Source organism: Cibotium barometz, chromosome 25 (genome assembly GCF_041138505.1).
Source record: "Cibotium barometz isolate CiBa-2024 chromosome 25, ASM4113850v1, whole genome shotgun sequence".
Lineage (NCBI taxonomy): Eukaryota > Viridiplantae > Streptophyta > Polypodiopsida > Cyatheales > Cibotiaceae > Cibotium > Cibotium barometz.
The window spans coordinates 5,342,501-5,362,828 of record NC_141070.1 but is presented as its reverse complement, the minus strand read 5'-3'; the positions used below and the strand labels follow the sequence as shown (position 1 = coordinate 5,362,828).

Genomic DNA, 20,328 nt, shown 5'->3' with positions numbered 1-20,328 from the left:
GACATGCTGCTGTTGCCGCCAAGAGTTGGAGACGCTCCATGAGAAGCTGGTTCTGAGCTCTAAGTAGAGCTATGCTGTCTGCTATAGCCGGAAGAGTAAGGTCTCCTTCGGGGGAGACTTCTTCCGGCTGATGGGTACTCTCCTCTGTAGACATGATGCTGAAGTCGGTGGTCGTGCCGAAACGCAATCTGACCATCCGAGGATGCCCTCACGCTAGGATACGGTGTGTGTGGGCAAGCTGAATCTAATACCAATGTAACATGCAGCGGAAGTATTCATAATTGAGGATCCTGTCACACAAATGCTCAAACCGTCTTCTGTAGTATCCTGAGTTTCGCGAGTTTAGCAATCCGCTTTAAGACTTTAAACTTTAAGAGATTTGAGAGAGAGAGAGAGAGAGAGAGAGAGAGAGAGAGAGAGAGAGAGAAATGAAATGAAATGAAATGATATATTAACGTCTTCAAAAGGCCAAAATGACCTATGAGACCAAAAAGGTTACAACAATTGGTGGATCTGATACAATGTCTGTGTAAGAAAAGCTAAAAACAACTAACTGAAACTGAAATAACTATGAGGAAAAGTATGGTACTAGGAGCTCCTAATGGATAACATCTGGGAGGAAAACTCCAGCAACAAAGGTAAGCATCTTACACATCACTATCCAAAGAAGTCTCTCATCGGTCGATGGCGGATATCCTCAATGTCCTCCATGGTGAGTACTCTGACTGGACATCTCCCATGCCGTGCTAGTATGGTCCTGATCCTCTGTTGTAGTCTCCGCCGGTGTCGAGATGGGCCTCTCATCTTGGGGCGCCTGGACCGCCCCAGCTCTATAGCCCGATCAATCAGTGTACCTCTAGTGCGGCTATACTCTGGGGCTAGCTGCAATGCCTGCTGGCCTGACTGCTCAATCTCTGGTCGAAAGAAGTCTGTAATCTGCCTCTGTAGGTGTCTCTCCCTCTCTGATCCCCTCCCTCTCAAGAGACCCTCTCTATGTCTACGAAGCTCCAGCAAGTATAATCCGAGGCATCTCTGATCCTGGTATCTCATGACTCTAGAAAGTGGTCCGAAACCCTCTCTAAAGAGAGAGAGAGAGAGAGATAGATAGAAACTGTACACCGTATGGGGTCCCGAATTACCCACTGAAGGGCCTCCTATCCCGTTACCGGAATAGTATTTGCTTTATTACTTTGAAGAGACTGACGGTCGACTGACGATAAGCCAAACGGAAGATCTCTTAGGACCAAGAGTCAGGCTGAAGCACCAATGATGTCCAATCTCGAGCCTATGCACTCTTCCCAATGGAATGAGGGAAGGCTGCAAATCTGTGGCTGAGATAGGGACTGTTTGGGACTGTTCTAGGCTATGTATGAATGCTGTAAATGAATATGATTTTACCTTCACCAATTGGCTGTAGCGAAACGATGAAGAGATGAATGTTGAAAACTGTATGTATGCAGAAAACGCAAGGTTTATTGATGGCTGAGTGCTGAAAACTGTTGCGTTTTGATGATGGATGCTGAAAGCACATGCATTGATACTCCTAGTGGCTGAAGGATGAAATGCTGGCTGAAAACGCTGAGGGCTGAAGTGCTCTAGATGCTGAATCTTCAATCGTTGATGCTCCTTAGGCTGAAGGTTCCAACGCTTGAGACTTGATTGCTGAATTCTTATATGATATGATATGAATGAATGGTGCAAAGGCAATCCTATTTATATGAGTGCTAGGTGCTAGTCCGTTGGCTGAAGGGCTGGCTGACTGTAGCTATTTTATTCTCCACGACTGATGCATGCTAAATAAATGATACTACATGCTGGAAATTATGGAAAAAATGCCAGATAAATCCTAATAAATATTCTAAGGCTGCCAGATGCTATTTCAAGGCTTCTGCAATGAACTATATGCAATGGATGAATGATATGCAATATGCAGAGTGCTTTCTAATGCAAACCCTAAGGTTTCTACTGACTCTACATGCATGAATGCGTCTCTTCAAGTGGGTTAAGGGACTTGGACTGACTGACTGACTGTCTAAGGCTGAGAATGACCTACGTAGCTCGTGCCTAGCTTATCCTAGACTGAGGATTACAATGGGGTCATGACGTACAACAAATATCATCCTAAAAGGTACTAATACTATATAATGTTGCACAGTTGCACAGATGATGATGATGAGCCAGCTTGTCACTATGCACTACAGTGCAAAGTGCATGTGACAGATACCTATGGCAATAATATGCCAGGTGCTAGTGTCGATGATCTCAAGGACGGAATTGTCGAAGTAGACACCATACCCTTTCTCCGCAATCCGAAAAACTAAGAGGAGATTGCTGGAGAGCTTGGGAACATGAAGCACATCCCGAATGGTAGAAGGCTCGCCTGGGGAAGAGTTAAGTCGCACATTACCAACCAAAGCGGCCTCCAAGTTGGAAGCATCACCAATGGACACCGTCGAAGAGCTGGGACGAATGTCATGAAGAGTAGTCCGGTCAAGAGTCATGTGAGTAGTGCACCCACTATCAACCACCTAATCCATAAGATGTGAGGTGGAAGGAACAAGAGAGTTACGGGAAGCTCCTCAATACAGACGAAGACAGTCTCCTTGGTGGAAGAGGATTTTTTAGTTTAGTTGGTGGATGAAGAGGTTTGATTGGGGGTTTTCTTAGCAGAACCACCTTCTCTCTTCTTCTTGCGACAATCACGCTGAATGTGACCTTTGAGACCACAATAATGACAAGTAAACTCTTTATGAGAGGGATTGTTGGCAGATTTGTGGTCACCTTTGTTGCTCGTGGAAACCTTGGACTGCCATTTGCTTTTTCCCTTAGCTTGAAGAAGGGTCTCGGAAGTACCCTGGCAGGTCTTCTTTCTCATGGCCCTATCCTGAAGCATGCCAACAATGGTATGTAGATCAGGAGTAGAAGTAAGAAGTGATATAGTATCACAAAAAGCAGAGAAAGTCTCGAGCAATTTGGCGAGGAGTCGATTGACAAAGTCGTCCTCGGTAGCTTTGCTCCCCAAAGAGACTAACTGCTTTTGAATGGTTATGAACTCCATAACAGAATCCACGATGTTAGCAGTATTGGCAATCTTTAGGCTGGAGAGTTGATTCTCCAAGGCTACCTTCTGAGCAGAGTTCTCACGGCGGTGATATTGTCATCGAAATCGGGAACCCGAAGCGATAGACCAACACTTTAAATACTAAATAGAGCATGAAAACACAATGGAAGAACCATAAACAATATAATAATAGCACACTGAGCCAGAACGCCCAGCCCCCCGTAGGAACTTCGTTAGCATTGGATTTTCCACAAAGCACCAGCGAATCTCTTGCCCAGATATCTATCCAGTGCCAAGATAAAATACAGCACCAAAAGCCATCCAAAAACTATCTCAAAGACAGTCCCATGAATCAGCTCATAAACAGTCCATAAAACAGCCCGGTACGGAGCCAAAAACAGCCCCAAGACGGAGCCTCAAATCTGTTAGAAGTCATCTCCTGTCTTTATTAGACACCAAGGCCTCTGTTGTGGGTGTGCCCGCCCTGTATAGGTGTTTTATCATTTTTCCTCACTCCCCGTATTTTTTCCCCATTTTTCCCTATTTTTCCAGGGTGTGGGAGGCAGTGTAGGACCTGTCGGCTGTACCAGATGCTGGCCGACTGGTCACAGGCAATCCCAGTTGCTCCCTGCTGCTAGCCGACTGCACACGAGTGATGGCCGACTTTGATATGCTGGCCGACTGCTGTATTTTCAGGTCGTGGGCATTTCAGGTCCAGTCGGCTGTCCATCTACTGGCCGACTGCACTCATGGGGCCATATAAATAGGCCCCATTGCCCCCACATTGTATTCATTCAGTTTTCCTCGGGATCTTGTGTATAGAGAAGAGTTATACGCCTATCTCTCTCCTTCTCTTGTGCTGTCTATTTTCTGCACTCTACTTGCTCTTGTGGTCTCAAGTTTGGTTATCATTTCCGCTACGTATTTTGACATGGTATCAGAGCCCTAGGCTCTTGATAGATCTTGGGAGTTTTCTGAGCAAGAGGGGGATAGTTACGTTACTGATTGGTGGACTATTTGGACTGTTCGGCAAGAGAAGTTGCAAGAGGAAGGCGGGCTAAAGTGCTGAACAACCACTTGCAGGTTTAGAGTTTTTTTTCCCCACCCACCCACCCTTTCGAGTTACATCCCCGCGATGGTAGATTTGTTAGAGATGGATGAGAAGCATGTGAAGATCCCGACTCTCCCCACATTCCCAGTGGACCGTCAGTTGGACGGGAACAATTACGCCATCTGGAAGGTGATGATGGAGTCTGTGCTGGAGTCATATGACCTTGCTGATTTCATCGTTGTCGGGGTTCCAAGGCCGGAAGAAGAGGAAGGGGAGTTACTGTCGATGAAGAAGGACTGAGAGGCACAGGCACAAATGTGGGATCGTGTCAACGCCAGGGTCCGGTCATTTATTTTCCTCAATTGCACACCACAAGTAATCAATCACGTAAAGCACATGACGCTGGCCAGAGGCGTATGGCAGCACTTGGCTTCTCTTTATAACAGGGTATCACCCATGAAGAGGATCTCCTTGAAAGTGCAGATGCGGGTTATAAACCCTGCAAAGTCATCGACAATGCGGGAGCACATTAACAAGCTGCAGGCTCTTCGGCAGGAAGTCCTCCAGGCTGGGAAGGAGATATCATCTGAAGACATGGCCATTACTTTGCTGTCCCACTTGCCTGCTCAATATTCCGCTTTCTACTCCTCTTTGATTACGAGTGGCAGGCTCAGCACCATTACTTGGGAGGAGCTTGTGCCCATGGTCTTGGACCAGGAGGAACGTTTCACGAACCCTCCTCACAGCGGAGGTTCGGAGGCCTTAACTGGCCAACGGTCGAAAGGCCGGAATAACAACAAGGGCAAAGGGAAGGCTTCACCGGAGAAGTCTTCTGAGAAGAAGCCCGACACAGAACGCGAGAAGCTGAAGGCCGAACGATCCTGCAATGATTGTGGCGAGAAAGGCCACTATTGGAGGAAGTGTCCTAAGCGGACTGGGAACAGTGCTGATTCTTCAACCTCAGCTGCAAAGACTCCTGCATTTGTGCACTTAGAGATGATGGACTGCGATGCTTCATCGTCTTCGAGCGAGGATGCAGTTGGCTTCACCGCGAAGGATACCCAAGAATGGACTCTTGACAGTGGTGCTTCTAGGCACATGACTCCGTCCCGTGACTTCTTTTTGGATCTGAAACGGCAGTCAGGTCGCATTTTTATTGGCAACAACTCCACTATTCCGATACACAATGAGGGCCAGATGGAGATTATTCCCGACGGCAAGGGGGGCAAGCATGCTTCCTGTGTTCTTTACGTCCCTGCTCTGGGTTTTCATCTTCTCTCAGTGCATAAAGTATGCAAGACTAGCTTTCGGGTGGAATTTGAGGAGCATTCAGTTGCTCTACGAGACAGTGAGACTGGCCAGGTTGTTTGGGAAGGCGGTGTGGAAAATGCTATCTACAAGCTCTCTGCACTCTCCTCGTTGACAAGTTCTTAGGTCGGAGATATGTGGCACTTTCGTTTTGGCCACTTAAATGTGGACGCACTACAGCGAGCTTTTCGAGACCAAATGGTGGTTGGCTTGCCAGATGTTGGCAGTAGGCAAGAACGCTGCAGTTCTTGCATACGTGGTAAGCGGCACAGGGAATCCTTTCCGAAGCAGGTTTCCAGGCGGGCTTCGAAACCGTTGGAGTTGATTCACACTGACTTGTGTGGACCTCAGCAGACACCATCATTGGGAGGATCTCTCTATTTTATGCTGCTTGTTGATGACTGTACCAAATTCACGTGGGTCTACTTTCTTTCACAGAAGGACCAAGCTTTTGCACGGTTCAAGGATTGGCACGTGATGGTGGAGAAAGAGTCTCGATTGCAGGTAAAGACTCTCAGGGCTGACAAAAGGGGTGAATTCTCCTCGACTGTATTTCTCAGATTTTGTGCAGACCATGGCATCAAGAGGGAACTGGCCAATACCGGATCGCCTTCAGAGAATGGAGTTGTAGAACGCAAAAACAAGACTGTGGTGGAGATGGCGAGGACCATGCTGGAGCATCGTGATCTTCCTCGTCCACTTTGGGGAGAGGCTGTGGCAACGGCTGTCCATACCCTCAACCGGTCTCCAACGACTTTAGTACCTAATATGACTCCGTTTGAGGCATACTTTGGTAAGAAACCTGATGTCTTGCACTTCCGTGTTTTTGGGAGTGATGCGTATGTACATATTCCGAAGAAGCAGAGGGGGAAGCTTGACTCCAAGTCCTGCAAGCTTATATTCATGGGGTATAATTCTCTTTCCAAGGGATACAGATTGTATGATCCAGACACGAATGAGATTGTTGTCAACCGGGATGTGGTCTTTGATGAGCATGTTCCAGTATCCACTGTCGAGGAGCGGCCACTTCTTGGACCCTAAAATGGCAGAATGGTGGGCAAAGGCAAGTGCCCAAGGGTGGCAACCAGTGTTAGGTTTAGGGTTAGCAATGAAGCACACAAACTTCAAAGGCCAGTCAATTTGCAGAAGGAGAGAGTGAAACAACACAACGCACACAATAATGAGATAAGAGTGCAAGTACAAAAATGAGTGACTTAATACGTCCCTTTACACACTCTGAAAGAGTGTGTTCACACACGGGAAAAAACCCTTCAATGTGAAGATAAAAGTGCCCCGGTGTCTCTACTTCACATGGTCTGATGGTCACTACTATAAATCTCACAACATCTCACAAGGATTTCGTGGAGTGTTCACCATAGTGAGCACTAATTCATGGCCTTGAGGGTCAGTGAGGTTTACGGAAGCACATGGTGGAATTAGGTGCACGCCTTTCATGGTTTTCAAATCCGCAGGCCGGAAACTGAAGGAACAATTTTTGGACAGCTGACAATGGGCAAACCAAGCAGGGCAACAATGTGGACCAGCGGGCAGCCACTTTGGATAGGTTTGAGCCAGCCATGACAATCACTACCATAGAGACCAGGGGAAGGGGGGGAGGGGGGATTTAGTTTGGCTGGCCATGTCTGTTGTGGGTACGATTTCTCAGTTTTCAGTATAGTTACTGCTATTTATGCATATATTTTGACTATATTTTAAAAATACCTAACATCGTACCAAAGTAAGGCTTCTCTGGACTTCTTGTATTTGCAGCATAGAGTGATTAGCAATAATTAGCTCTTAAACTGCATTCTAATGAGCATTAATCAAGCACGCTTCCATTGTTATCAGAGCGCTAGGTCGCCTAGGGTGGCGGCCCATGGCCAGATATGCATAAGTTTGTAAGCAGCCTAGGTTGTGTTTGTGTTAAGAGTTGTTGCATGCAGTAGAGTTATCTGCATAAGTTTGCATTAGCATAAGAGTTTGCAGCAGATTCATGTGTTAGGTCTTGAATGTAGGAGCGTTGCGTGTAGTTAGATTCTAGGTTTAGGTATGACAATCAGTGTTCGCTCTTCGTAAAGTCCCTAGTAGAATATTAGGGATGAGACCAAGAAGCACAAGCCCAAGAAGCAAAAGACCATCAAGCACGGGAAGCAAGAGAGGCTGCATGGGAGAAACGCCTTCAGAAATTTGAAGAACATGAAGATACACGGGAAGACCGAGAACATAGAGGTAGATGCTTGAATGAATGGGAGAACTTGCTAGCAGCTCTTCAGAGACCAAATCACGGCAACACAAAAGCAAGCGTAGTTCACAAAGCACAGCAATGGTAAGTACACTAGTGATTGAAACACTCCAGGAGAAAGTTTCCCTAGCGCTCAGACTTGGGATTGTCCAAGAAGGGATTTTCTCACAAGTTGGAGAGCTTTAGGCGGTGGAAGACCAAGAACATGTGCTGTCATCAGTTTTTTGGCACAGAAAATGCAAGTTCAGGAACCAAATTCCAAGATTCAACAAACCCCATAGATGGTGGCAACACCAATAGTCCAAGAGCTATCTGTACATCCCAAGTATGAACAGACCTTTATGGGACTGTGTGCGGGCCAACCAGCAAGATAACCAACTGTACATCAGCCAACCAGCCCGCCAAAAGACACAAGAAGACATCTGAAATGCCAAAGTCCAAGCCAAGAGCAACAAGAGGCAAGTATTGGGTCAACAGAAGCAACTCCAATATGCATCTGTCAGCCATGCACAAGTTTTGGGATGGCAATAACCGTTTGTTCATACATGTAGCTTAGCACTAGCATTACATCTCAGTCTAGATCGAAGTCCACCAATGAATATATTCATGTTTTGGCAATATACGGTAAGTAAGGTCCAAACTCCAGCTTTTCAACCACGCTTCTGCACGCATACTCATGCATGTGAAAAGAAAGCTAGAATCTTGTGGGCTAAATGATACAGAGAATCCATAAATAGAGAACTAAGACATTGGCCAAACAAACAATTAGAGAGATGGACTGGTCTTCTCCATGTTCTTTCTAACACCACAGACCAAGGAATTTTCAGTCCCGGGGAGGGGGGGGGGGGGGCGGGGGGGGCGTGGTTTGTTGTTGTTTGGGGGAGGGGTTTGGAAAGCATGAAAAAGGGAACATCAGAATCAATAACAACTGCAACTAAAATATGATCCATGGAAACCTGCTCTTAGTAGATATGCCTTGACTTGAGAGGTTAATCTTTCCCATTAAGCTCTAATTAGGCTATTCTTTTTCAAAGTGTGGTTAAAGGCTTACTCTGAGATAAACAGACGCTCATGATAGCCAACCTTTTCCACCACCTCCTTGAAGTGCTTTGAGCCAGTCTGCCATATGACAAATCTCTGAGGGCACTTATTTAGCATCTGTGTTATAAACCCACTCACGGATTGATTAATGCTTTTTGCACCCAGAGATCCTCCTTGAATCAAAATCACCTCGCATTGTGGGTCATTTTTTGCATTTTCATTATCTGCAAAAATCGATCTCCAGTTTGGGAAGAAGTGGCACAATGCTGCTGTCTTAGGAACAAGCTTTTGTAAGGTGGACCGGACGGGATTACCGCAAACTATGCATTTCTGCGGCGGGAAATAGGCTAGGGCAGCTGCAAATGCAACAAACACAGTGGTGGCAAATCTTGCAAGTATCTTGTTAGCCATACCAGGATATGCATTTTGCTCTTGGATGACAAAGGGGAGGCCGCAAAGTGCAGCAGCTATGCAGATAGGCGCTGAGACATAACCCCCAGTTCCGACAACAATGTGGGGACGGAAATCCAGAAGCAACCGTAGGGCTATGTATACTGATACAATCAAATGGAATGGAAGCAGCACATTTTGAATGGAGAGGAATATGGGGCGACGCAGGGCGGCTGCCGGAATGTACCGGAAAGGGTAACCTGCGCGCGGGACAGCAGACGATTCTATGCGGTGCTTGGTGCCGACGAATTGGACAGTAACGGAACGCTGGGATGCTGTGAGGGAGTCCGCAATGGCGATGGCCGGGAAGACGTGGCCACCTGTGCCCCCGGCTGCGAACATCACCCTCACGGGTGGCTCATCACGGGCGATGTCGTGGTTGTTGGAGATGGCGGCCATCTTCAAGAAATTGCCCCTGCTCGCATGACCAGTCTTTAATTTCTGAACGCTGCCATGGCCAGTCTTGAGCTGGCTCTGCACGAACTCCCCAACCCTGATCCCGGAGAAGGCGATCGATGTGCACGCCATGTCACCAGCTCGCTACTGCTACAGATAATCTTGCATTACCCCGCAAACGCGGGCTGCTGTTGCACATAGCGTACTAAAAAATATACTCTCTGATCATTTCTCACTGCCATCACTTCACAGCTTATTGCACCTCCTCTAGAATAGGGCATGCGAAATGCAAACATCTTATTTTTAGTGCAGACAGTTTAGGGGCCTGGCACAGTGCACACGAGTGCAATCTTAAGCTGCACACCCTCTATAAGACGTGCAACCATCATCTATAAGGAACGCCAAAGGATCCTCCTAGGGCTTGCATAAATAAACTCACTCACCAATCCAACAACATACATAGCTCAAATATGGTTGGTTTAATGATAGTCATGTAAAACAAACTCCCAACAATGTGCATGTACATAGTAAGGTACTTCAAAAGATCACTTGTACACCCCACCCCATCCATGCATAGGGCTTTGTGTGAAGGTTTCCCCCCTCTTGGACCAGTAACACCGTTGTCCTGATCCATACTCAAGGAGACTCTATGGACCCTAGGATACTATCTGACCATCATGATTGTGGTCAATCTTTATGGAGCAGTACTAGATGTTGAGATTGGCCACCTTGGCGGCAAAGAGAGAGAGGCAAAGAGTCACATGTCAGAGGGAAACTATTTGACACTAGACTACATCTTCCCTCTCAAGGCCATTGTTGAGGAGACAAGGGGGCATGCAAACAATGGTGTATTACTGCGTTGTGGACTTCCGAAAGGCCTTCAATTCAATCTTGAGATCACAACTCTTAGACCGCTTACATGATCTTTATTTTCCAACAAAGATGATGTGGGGTGTGATGGCCTTTTAGGTGAGCTTAGAGCTTAGTAGTATCATCGAGGTCAAATAGGGTTGCCCACTCTCTCCCTTATTATTTGGGTTGTACATTGATAAGATCTCAAATTCATTTATATATTTGGAGTCATAGGCTCAACAATTGGCATAGAGAAATGGTACCTATTGCCTTATATGTTAATGGCATAGTCCTCATCTTAGATTCAACACGGGATTACAAAGACATCTGAATGCTTTATAGGCCTTTGTGATGAGAGGGACCTCACAAATAATCTTGATCATGCTCGTCAATACCTCATATCATGTCACAAATAGACAATCCTTCACATTCAAAGGGAATGAGGTTAGGCCTATCAGATCATATGTATATGTTAGGGTTACCTTCACTGGCCTAATTTTTACACCATACATTCAGTTACGCATACCTACCTTCCGAGAGGATATGCATCCCTAGCCCGCACTTGGAGAGGCATTGCTGCTAGGCTCACTTTCAGGAGCCCGATGCCAAACGTTGTCTCTTTGACACTTCAGTACAACCCACTAAGATGTATGGCTGGTTCTGCATTTTGGGGGAGGACTAATTTTGGGGATAGAGGACTCTAGGAGAGAATGCAAGTCATGATGCTCCAATGCATGATAAGGATAGTACCACATGAGAGTTTCTTTTGGTAGAGTTTGGGATAGCACCTTTGGTTGTGGATGCCATGTTCCACATTATCACATATATATATTCCTCGGTAAAGCAAGCCCTATGTCTCAATAAAGCCATAAAAGAAAGAATCGAAGGGGAAGAAGACGAGCAGCACAATTATGGGACCGATTTTGGGGATAGAGAGGATTTATCGGTCTAGATTAGTTTTGATGATTCTCAAAGACTTAAAGTTTTTTTAGTGGCAACCGGAGTTTTTCCTTTGGTTGGTTAAAATAAGCATCCATGGGTTTATATTATTAACAGCTATAGGGTGTTATTCGTTTGCCGTCAGGGCGCTAAGCAAGTTTTTACTTTTTAATTTTAATTATTAAGTGATCTAGCAAACTACAACCGACACCTACTAGCCACGTGTTACCTTACTAATGCTACCAGAAATCAACCCTTGCATAACCACTCTATACACGTGTTAAATATTAAGACAAAGACATGTATCCCTTTATTTTGGTCGCCTTTGAAAAAATTGTTTTATAGTTAACTTTTTCTCCATCTTATCAGTCTCGGCAAAAAGCAACTAACAGAGTTTTTCCTCTTCGATTGTATAAAACTCCTTTTCTTTTTAATTTTAAAAAACAAACTGATTGAATTCTCACTCTTCTATGTGTGAAACTATAACAACCTCTTGTCTTCCTTTTAAACCTGAAGATGAAGCTTTCGAATTTCAAGTAAGAGAAGTTTTTTAATTATTTTGTTTTCTCTTAAAATTTCTAAATTTTTACTTTGAAATCCAATAATAAACCACATTATTCATAAATTTTCAACATATGAAAATGCATATTTCATTCTTTTCCTACAAGGGTGAAAATGTGTATTTTTGGTTACATATTTCTCTCGATGAATTGTGTAATAGAGGCAAGTGATTTACTTATATTTTTATTTAATATTTTTATTTTAGGCCCTTTACACACCGCCTCGCGCCCTACCAAAATTGTCACGCTGGGCCAATCGCATACATCGCCCATGATGGCCGCTTTACACATGCCTACATGCAACTTTCCTCAATTTCCACATTGGCCTCCCACCTCCTGCCCCTGTTTCGCCTCTGCGTGGGCAGTCGAGTTTGGCTGCCCAATCTTGGACGCACCGATCTCCAACCAATCTCGCGTCGTTGGTTGACCATGCTGCATTCCTTCCCGCCAGAATGCAATGATAAGATCGGTGTTGTTGCTTGGGGGCTGCAGAGACCGATTTCCAGCACCTTTTGATTTGCAGACCGATCTCTAGGTAAGCCTAGCATTGTTTTTTTTTTTTGGTCTTGCTCCTCTCTCTCCGTATGTTCTATATTTTCTGCATGTTCTGTATTCCGTATCTTCTGCATCTTCTCTATTAGCATTTATCATTTGCATGCTCTGTATTTTCTACATGTTCAGTATTCTGCATCTTCTGTATTAGCTTTTATCATCTGCATGTTCTGTATTTTCTACATGTGAAGTATTCCGTATCTTTTGCATCTTCTCTATTAGCATTTATCATCTGCATATTCTGAATTTTCTGCATGTGAAGTATTATGTATCTTCTGCATCTTCTATATTAGCATTTATCATCTGCAAATGACAGTATTCCATAGTCTAGGTTGGCTACTGTTGACTGTTGCCTCAGGTTCTAGAGGCAACTGAGAGGAAAGATTTTGAACTCAATTTTCTCCTTAGATACAAGGTTATTTAAATTCCTACGATTACATAACATTACTGTATTTACATGTAAAAACTTGAAATTAGCTGAAAATTTGAAGTGTTTCATTACATGATGATTGATTTCAATTACAGTAAACTTGTTAAAACACCATAATTTGCAGAGATAACAAAGTGAAATCACTCCTTTTTAAAACTTTTCACTACATCCAAAAGGCCAGTCAGCTAAAGTAAGCTGGCCAAGCATTTGCAACTTTTGGGCTTCTTCTGCCTTGCGATCCACAAGAGAGTCCTTGTGTTGATCTGCCATGACTTTGGCCGTGCTGGCCATGTTAACAAGGGAATCCTCAATCTTCCGATCCTTTCGTGGTCGTAGATTGGGGACATTGCTCTCTCGCGCTTCTGTTTTGATAGAGGATTGTGTACCCTTTCCTTCGTCTACTTCCCCAATTGGGCCATCGGTGTTACCACCCACAGCTGAAGCATGGGTGTAGCTAACCACATTTGCCCGATTGTGCATGTACTCATCAATGATATCAAACCATTGACATGTTACCTTACGATCATTTCCAGAGATCGAATTATGGGCCTTGTCCTTCTTGTAGTCCCTGGAATAAGTGGGGGACATGCAAATGCTGAGGATGAGGATGCGGGTAGCGTCAACCTATTGTTTGGAGTGACTGGCACATGCATGTCAGGAAAGTAGGATGCCTGAGAATATTGGGTGTATAAGGGCGTGTACTCGCTTGCGAGTTCTAGGAATCCATTGGGGGGTTACTGGAACGTTAAAATAAAGGGGTCAATTAGATGCTAATCAAGCACTTAAATGATGATTAATAATAATCAAAGAAGATGCATACAGATTAAAACACCTGGTATCTATTAGATGCTAATCAAAGAAGATGCGTATAGATTAAAACACCTGGTATCTATTAGATGCTAATCAAAGAAGATGCGTACAGATTAAAACACCTGGTATCTATTAGATGCTAATCAAAGAAGATGGTAATCAAAGAAGATGCGTACAGATTAAAACTCACATAATATATTCAATGGAAATGCAAACACAGAAGATAGACAACATGCCACACCCTTATCATTCAACCATAACACTGTAGCACAGCCAACTCTCAACCATCCCAAGAGCTTATCAGTAGATTTTAACAAGTCATCTACAACTTTGTTTGTTGTGATGGTGCCATAGTAGCAAGGGATACTTCACATGCAGAAAATACAGAACATGCAGATGATAAATGCCTCCTGGTTGAGGGTGCGCATCTATATCCTACATAGGTCTACAAGAAAATGTATACTGGAGATGGCCTGCTTGTCACTACCCATGCATGGGGCTAGGCGAAAGAGCATAGCATCTCTCAAGAGCTACTCTTCCCATTTGAAGCAATCCCCACCCAGTCCAGGGTGTCACTAGGGAGACATAGCAAGAGGGCATGACTAAGCAAGGAGAGACTCCAATCCTTAATAATTAATTTATGCACCACACCCTATGGTCATTTTTTGATTATAAATTATCACGGTATGCTTTAAGTTGAGAAGCACTAAAGACTCTTACGTGAAACTTGGAAAAGTTTACAAGCTGTCTTCAAGATTTGAAGGTCCATACCAAATCACAAAGAAGGTTAACGATGATGCTTAAAAATTGCGATCACCTGGTGAAGTTTGTCTATGTTTGGTCTTTTATGTTGATAGATATGAACTGTACTAGCCCTTCTTCCATGTATTGCAGGGGATGGAAGACGAGTTAATTCTTGTACTTTGCCTCATTATTTCTTTGATTGCAATGATTGAGATGATGGATTCATATTATGATGAGGACGATTTATGCATACAACATGTATCCATATTGAGTAAATGCATGGCTCGAGTTTGTTGGCCTGCATGGCAAGCTCAGATTGCTAGAAGGAGACATAAGCGGCGGTCATGTTGGGCTTATCCTAGACCCCAAACTTTTATGGAGGGTGGTTTGCTTAGAAACTACTCAAACAGAATGTTCAAGAGTAGGCTCCTCCGAAGCAAGGAAACATTTCACTTCTTGACTATACGGCTTGCTCCTCGCTTGCAAATGGTCTAACACTAACTATCGAAAGGCAATTAGTGTGGAAAAGCGTGTATGTGTGGCTTTGCACCGTCTAGCTACCGGATCAAACTTACAAGTAATAGCAGATTTATATGGGGTTTCCACATCTTCATGCCAAAAGATCATTCTGGAGTTCTGTGATGCAATCTCCACATTAGGTCTTCATGACCTGTACATTAAATGTCCTTCTTCAAATAGGATGCGTATCATGGCTGAAGGATTTCAGGCAATACATGGCATTCCGTTTGTCATTGGTGTAATGGATGGTAGCCATGTTCCAATTATTTTCCCTCATGTGCACCATGAGGACTACTTTAATCGGAAGGGGCTTCATTTTATAATTTTGCAGATGATCGTTGCTTCTAACTGCTTGGTTTGGTATTATGACATTGGTTGGGTAGGTTCTATGCATGATTGGAATATATTCCAAAGAAGTGATCTAGGATAGAGGTGTGAATCAAATAGCTTAGGCAATTATTGTTTACTTGGTGATTGTGCTTAGCTGCAAGGTTTTGGATGCTCCCTCCACTTAAAGGAAGTAAAGATGGATTATCCTCTGAGTGGTACTTTTGGAACTACATTCAATCTAGTTCACGAATGCCTATGAAGCGGGCTTTTGGAATGCTAAAGCCTGCTTTCATATTTTATTGAAGAGATGTAACATGTTATTGAAGAATGTGCCGAGGATGGTTAGCACTTGTTTGTCCTTCATAACATGTGCATTGTGCATGGAGATTCATTTGATGAGGGTTGGGTTCGAGAGGCACAAGCAGAGGTGGAGAGAGCAAACAATGATGCATTGGCTTTGGATCCAATCATTCAGAATGGGCTGCAAGTGGGTCTTACTAAGGTTACAGCTTTGGTGCAGACCGAGACCTCAACAGTTGTGCAGATGGCACAATCATCAGAAACAACACCGCCTGATTCATCCCAGGTTGGGGAGCACAAAGGAGAGACAATCTTGCTAGAGTTATGTTTAAAGAGAGAGAGAGAGAGAGAGGACAAATGTGAGAATTATATTTGGTGATCATTCATGACTCGGCTGATGAGAGTGACAATAGTGAGTAGGAGATGAAATAGTGCTTGGATGTTATGACTTTGGACATAATGTTGGTATTTTGTTTATCTCTAAGACATCATATTTTGTAGGCTTTATAAAATATCTCCCAAACATTATGTGGATTATTTTATTAGGATGTTTATTTGGTTTTTAAATCTCATATGCCTCAGATTCTCATTCTTTTTTGTAGACGGGAGGAGGGGAGGGGGTAAGATAAATCTAGTTCATCCCCTCCCCTCCTCTCGAAGAGAGCAAGGTGTAGCCACAATAACTATGGTGATGGGGTTCAAGTCCCCAACTCTCTATTTGTATGGATGAAAATTGCTTTTGCAAGGTATTGATGAAGTTTGGGAGCATCTTGTAAGTTACGGGGTGAAGCATGTAAGTATGTGGGTGAATTCAAATGGGGGGTCAAGCATGGTTTTGGATATTATCATTTTTCGGTAAGTGATCATTGATTACCAATTCATTCTTCCATAGTATAGTAAGACACTCGGAGCACTTGCACTTCATGCAAGGACTCTTATCGTATGTGTTGAGCACCAAATTGGGACTAGGCATGCACTGACTCAGGCTCTTTACATGTTGCATGTATACGTAGGTTAATAGGCTATTGGGAGATGCATGTATACGCAGGTTAACAGGCTGCTAGGGCTGGTGGAGATGCATGTATACGTAGGTCAATAGGCTGTTGGGGTTGTTGGGTACATGGACATGCACGTTGTGTAAAGGGCGGTGTGTAAAGGGGGCGCCCATGCATGGCCAGTCACTTTTTTAATAAACACAGGCATGGGCAGTTGGTGTGTAATGGGGTACGCCCATTCAAGAGTGCACAAGGCACTTTTTGGCTGCCCACATGTTGGGCAGTATTGTGACACCCTCAGTATATGCGAGAAGAAGTTATGCATTTGCATATGCATAAATGTGTTGTCAATATTTTGAATTCTTATATGTTTGTGCCATGAGAAGCACATGGGTTTGGTCATGCAGGAAAGTTATGTCAAAAATTTCCCAAGAATTTCATGCATAAAATTTTGAAAAACTAGTGAAGAAAACTAAAGCTTTGTTTGGTTTTCTGGGTTAAAGGAAGATGATTTACACATAAACCAAAGCTAAACTTTTAAAAATGTTTGGCAAAAACCATGGAAGCTTTTCCTTATGACCAATTCAGTCATACAATGGGACATGACACACTAGTGGTCCTCTCCCAACAGTTTCTTAGGCTATGGTGGGTGCGAGGGGTACTCCCTAAGCTATAACCACTAATGGTCCTTATTGATCCAAATGAGCTTCTAAATTTATTACAACAAGTTCACAATTTACAAACTCTAGTGGCACAACATGTGAACAATGATGGACCGCCCCACAGGCTAGGCCATTTGATATTTTTGGGACGTATCCTCCTTTTACTCCATGTTTTCTGGGGAGAAGAAAGAGCATCATCCAGACTTTGTCAAAGCTTGGGTGAGTCGTTGGGAGACACATTTCGTTGCCTAAAGGAGCATAAAATAAGCAATAGAAATGTCTATAAGCCTTCTCTTGGTGGGTGGCAAGATCTCAAGTCGAAACTCACAGCTCCTAGGACCTAGGAAAAGTTCAAGACTGTGTTCTTAGAGACTTCATCAAAGAACCTAATAAAATTATGGATTTTTTATGACTTTAGAATATACAATTGACATAGAGGCCTTTTTTAGGCTTTCATTCAGAAGTTTTGAGAGCTTATAGCTAAGTTCTAAGATCTCCCAGATCGTTACATCCATCTATTCTTTCTTTAGGCTTTACATCCATCTATTCTTTCTTTAGGCTTTACCTCATGATTATTAAAATGAGTTAAGACAGAATGTAATCAAGTCCTTTGAGGATGTATTACACTGCACGTATCTACGATGATACAATTTTTTAGGTGAGGAAGGACACTGCAGGTTCTTCTGACCAAAGAAGTGCAATGAAGAAGAAAATCAAAGGAAAGAGAAACCACCAAGCAGTAAGCAAGTAGCCTTTTGGCAAGGCCTTATCTATATATCAATCTAAATCAAAGTCTCTTTGTAAGTGGCCTCCATCTGATTCTAGATTGACTCCTGATGCTCACAAGGGGGCATGTTTTAAATGTCATAGACAAGGCCACTATGTTTATAATTATCCATTCAATAAAAAGTCTTTGGATAGTGGTGGAGGTGGTGCCAAGCAGTATAACCACAAGTGCACGCTCATTTCGTACAGACGGGTACTATTCCAGGTAATCCACTCATTCATTCTATTGATGTAAATTCTTTCAATAATAGTTGTGAGAATTGTCGTTTAACATGGGGGTGTTTGGTCCACATGATCTTATCTAGATGACGGGTGAAGTTGTGTGATCCCCTGTACATGTTTTATTCGATGGTAGTACCCACAACTTTATTGATGCTTCTCTTGTTCAAAGATTACATATCAAAGATTACATATCTCAATGGAGTTAAGTGATCACTCCTATGTGGTTGATCTGGTTCTCAAGGTATGTCCCAGTGTTGACAAAGGAAGGTTCCTCATCTCACTTTAAAGATCCAAATTATGAAAAAGACCTTTCTTTCCTTGTTATGCACCTTAACAGCATAGATATACTATTGGGATTTTTCATAAAAGTCCCATTGTATATATTGATTATGTACATCATGTAATCACTTTTGAACATAATATTCCTTGGTTGGTGATTTATCTGGTCCAATGAGTAAAATTTATTTTACTACTGGTGTGTCAAATGAGTAATTAATGATGAGTCATATATATTATGCTTTTTGGAAATGAGAGAAATACTCAACAATAATGAATGTGACATAACATGATAGTCTTTATTGGTGTATTAAATGTAATTAATGATGATAAGTCATGTAGATTCTACTTTGAAAATGAGAGAAATGCTCAACATAATGAATGTGATGTTCTTTATCTATACAGGATTAAGGGAGACTGGCCCTCCCTCCACGTGACCAAAGGAGGGGGGCCTATTTCAAAATACTCCCTCCTCCTTGCAAGCGTGACGTTCACGCTTGGATTTGAAAATACCCACTCCTCCAGCGCGGCGTCCGGGTCCAATCACTTCCAGTCCTCTGGGTCGCCTGCTGTTCCAGTCGTCATCGTCATCACCTGAGGGTAGCGTGCGGCACTTCACCTCGCCTGGCATTCGAGTCGTCATCACCTCCAGGTTGCCTCTAGCTCTACCTGCACAGTTTGCTATTTGTGCATGATCGTTAATTGTGAGTACTCAGCATCGGTAAAAGGAGTTAATCACGTGCTTCACCTGTCCTCCCCCTCTGACATTCCTCACGGCCAGCACCACCCGGGCGCCTCGCAGTGCCAGTACCCATATTGTCTCCACTCCGATCCCGTTGGATACACCTACGCGCGCCATATAATAAGCATGTAAAACATGAAGTAGTGATTCAATGAAACGAACCTGTGACAATTGCAGCGCCTCGCAGTGCCAGTACCCGTACTGTCTCCACTCCGATCCCGTTGGATGCACCTGCGCGCGCCATATAATAAGCATGTAAAACAATGAAACGAACCTGTGACAATTGCAGCGTCGGGTTGCAGCACGTGTCCATAGCCCATTTGGCGCATCTAGGCGAGTTCTCCATGCCCTTGATGAGATGGAAGACGGAGCCGCCCACAGCCCCCATGGCCTCTTCCAACAACAACAACAACTCTTCTGTTTGCATGCAACAACAGCTCCTCTATGTTGCATGCAAACAGATTGTGAAGGTGGTGATTGTGAAGGTGCTTACATGAGAGTGGGGAGGCGCGAAGGGCAGGTAGGGAGGCAGGGAGGGGCGCTGCTATGGAGGAGAGAAGAGAAAAAGGTTGAAAGAGACATTCTCTATGAGGACTTGGTCTTTGAGTGAGTCCAGAGAGCTCTGAAATGTTGAGAGCTAGCTTTCTGGACTCACTCAAAGACCAAGTCCTCAAAGACCAAACATAAAACCAGAAACACAAGCCGACTCCAAGCCTGGACGTAGAGGCGGGAGAGAGAGAGAGAGAGAGAGAGAGAGAGAGAGAGAGAGAGAGAGAGAGAGAGAGAGAGAGAGAGAGAGAGAGAGAGGGAGGGAGGGAGGGAGATGATGCATGCATGTCCACCACCGCGCCCAGAAACAGTGAGAAGCTCTCTGCAAACCGACTCCAAGCCTGCAGCCAGCCTGGACGTAGATTCCACCACCGCGCCCAGAAACAGTGAGAAGCTGCAAGCCGACTCCAAGCGTCGAGGTAGATTCCACCACCGCGTTCAGAAATGCTGAGAGCTTTGCCCAGAAACGCTGAGAAGCTCTCTGCGTTTACTTGCAAGAAGCCGACTCCAA

General features: G+C 44.0%; 1 protein-coding gene across 10 annotated transcripts in view; it reads right to left on the bottom strand.

The window, feature by feature from the left end:
* LOC147624176 (uncharacterized) overlaps window positions 1-9,918 on the bottom strand; it is a 111,624-nt gene extending 101,706 nt beyond the window's left edge. For 4 of the 10 annotated variants that reach the window (XR_015269060.1, XM_086819116.1, XM_086819114.1 and 1 more), the window contains exon 1: window positions 8,714-9,912. Coding sequence is in view for 8 of the 10 variants with exons in the window: in XM_086819116.1 (XP_086675242.1) it covers window positions 8,714-9,681 (968 nt within the window). In the remaining 2 variants the exon portion in view is untranslated. Of the gene's footprint in view, window positions 1-8,713 lie in introns of all 10 variants that reach the window. The other 6 variants (XR_015269059.1, XM_086819109.1, XM_086819117.1 and 3 more) reach the window with 5 other exon arrangements.
* Window positions 9,919-20,328: the final 10,410 nt, after the last annotated feature.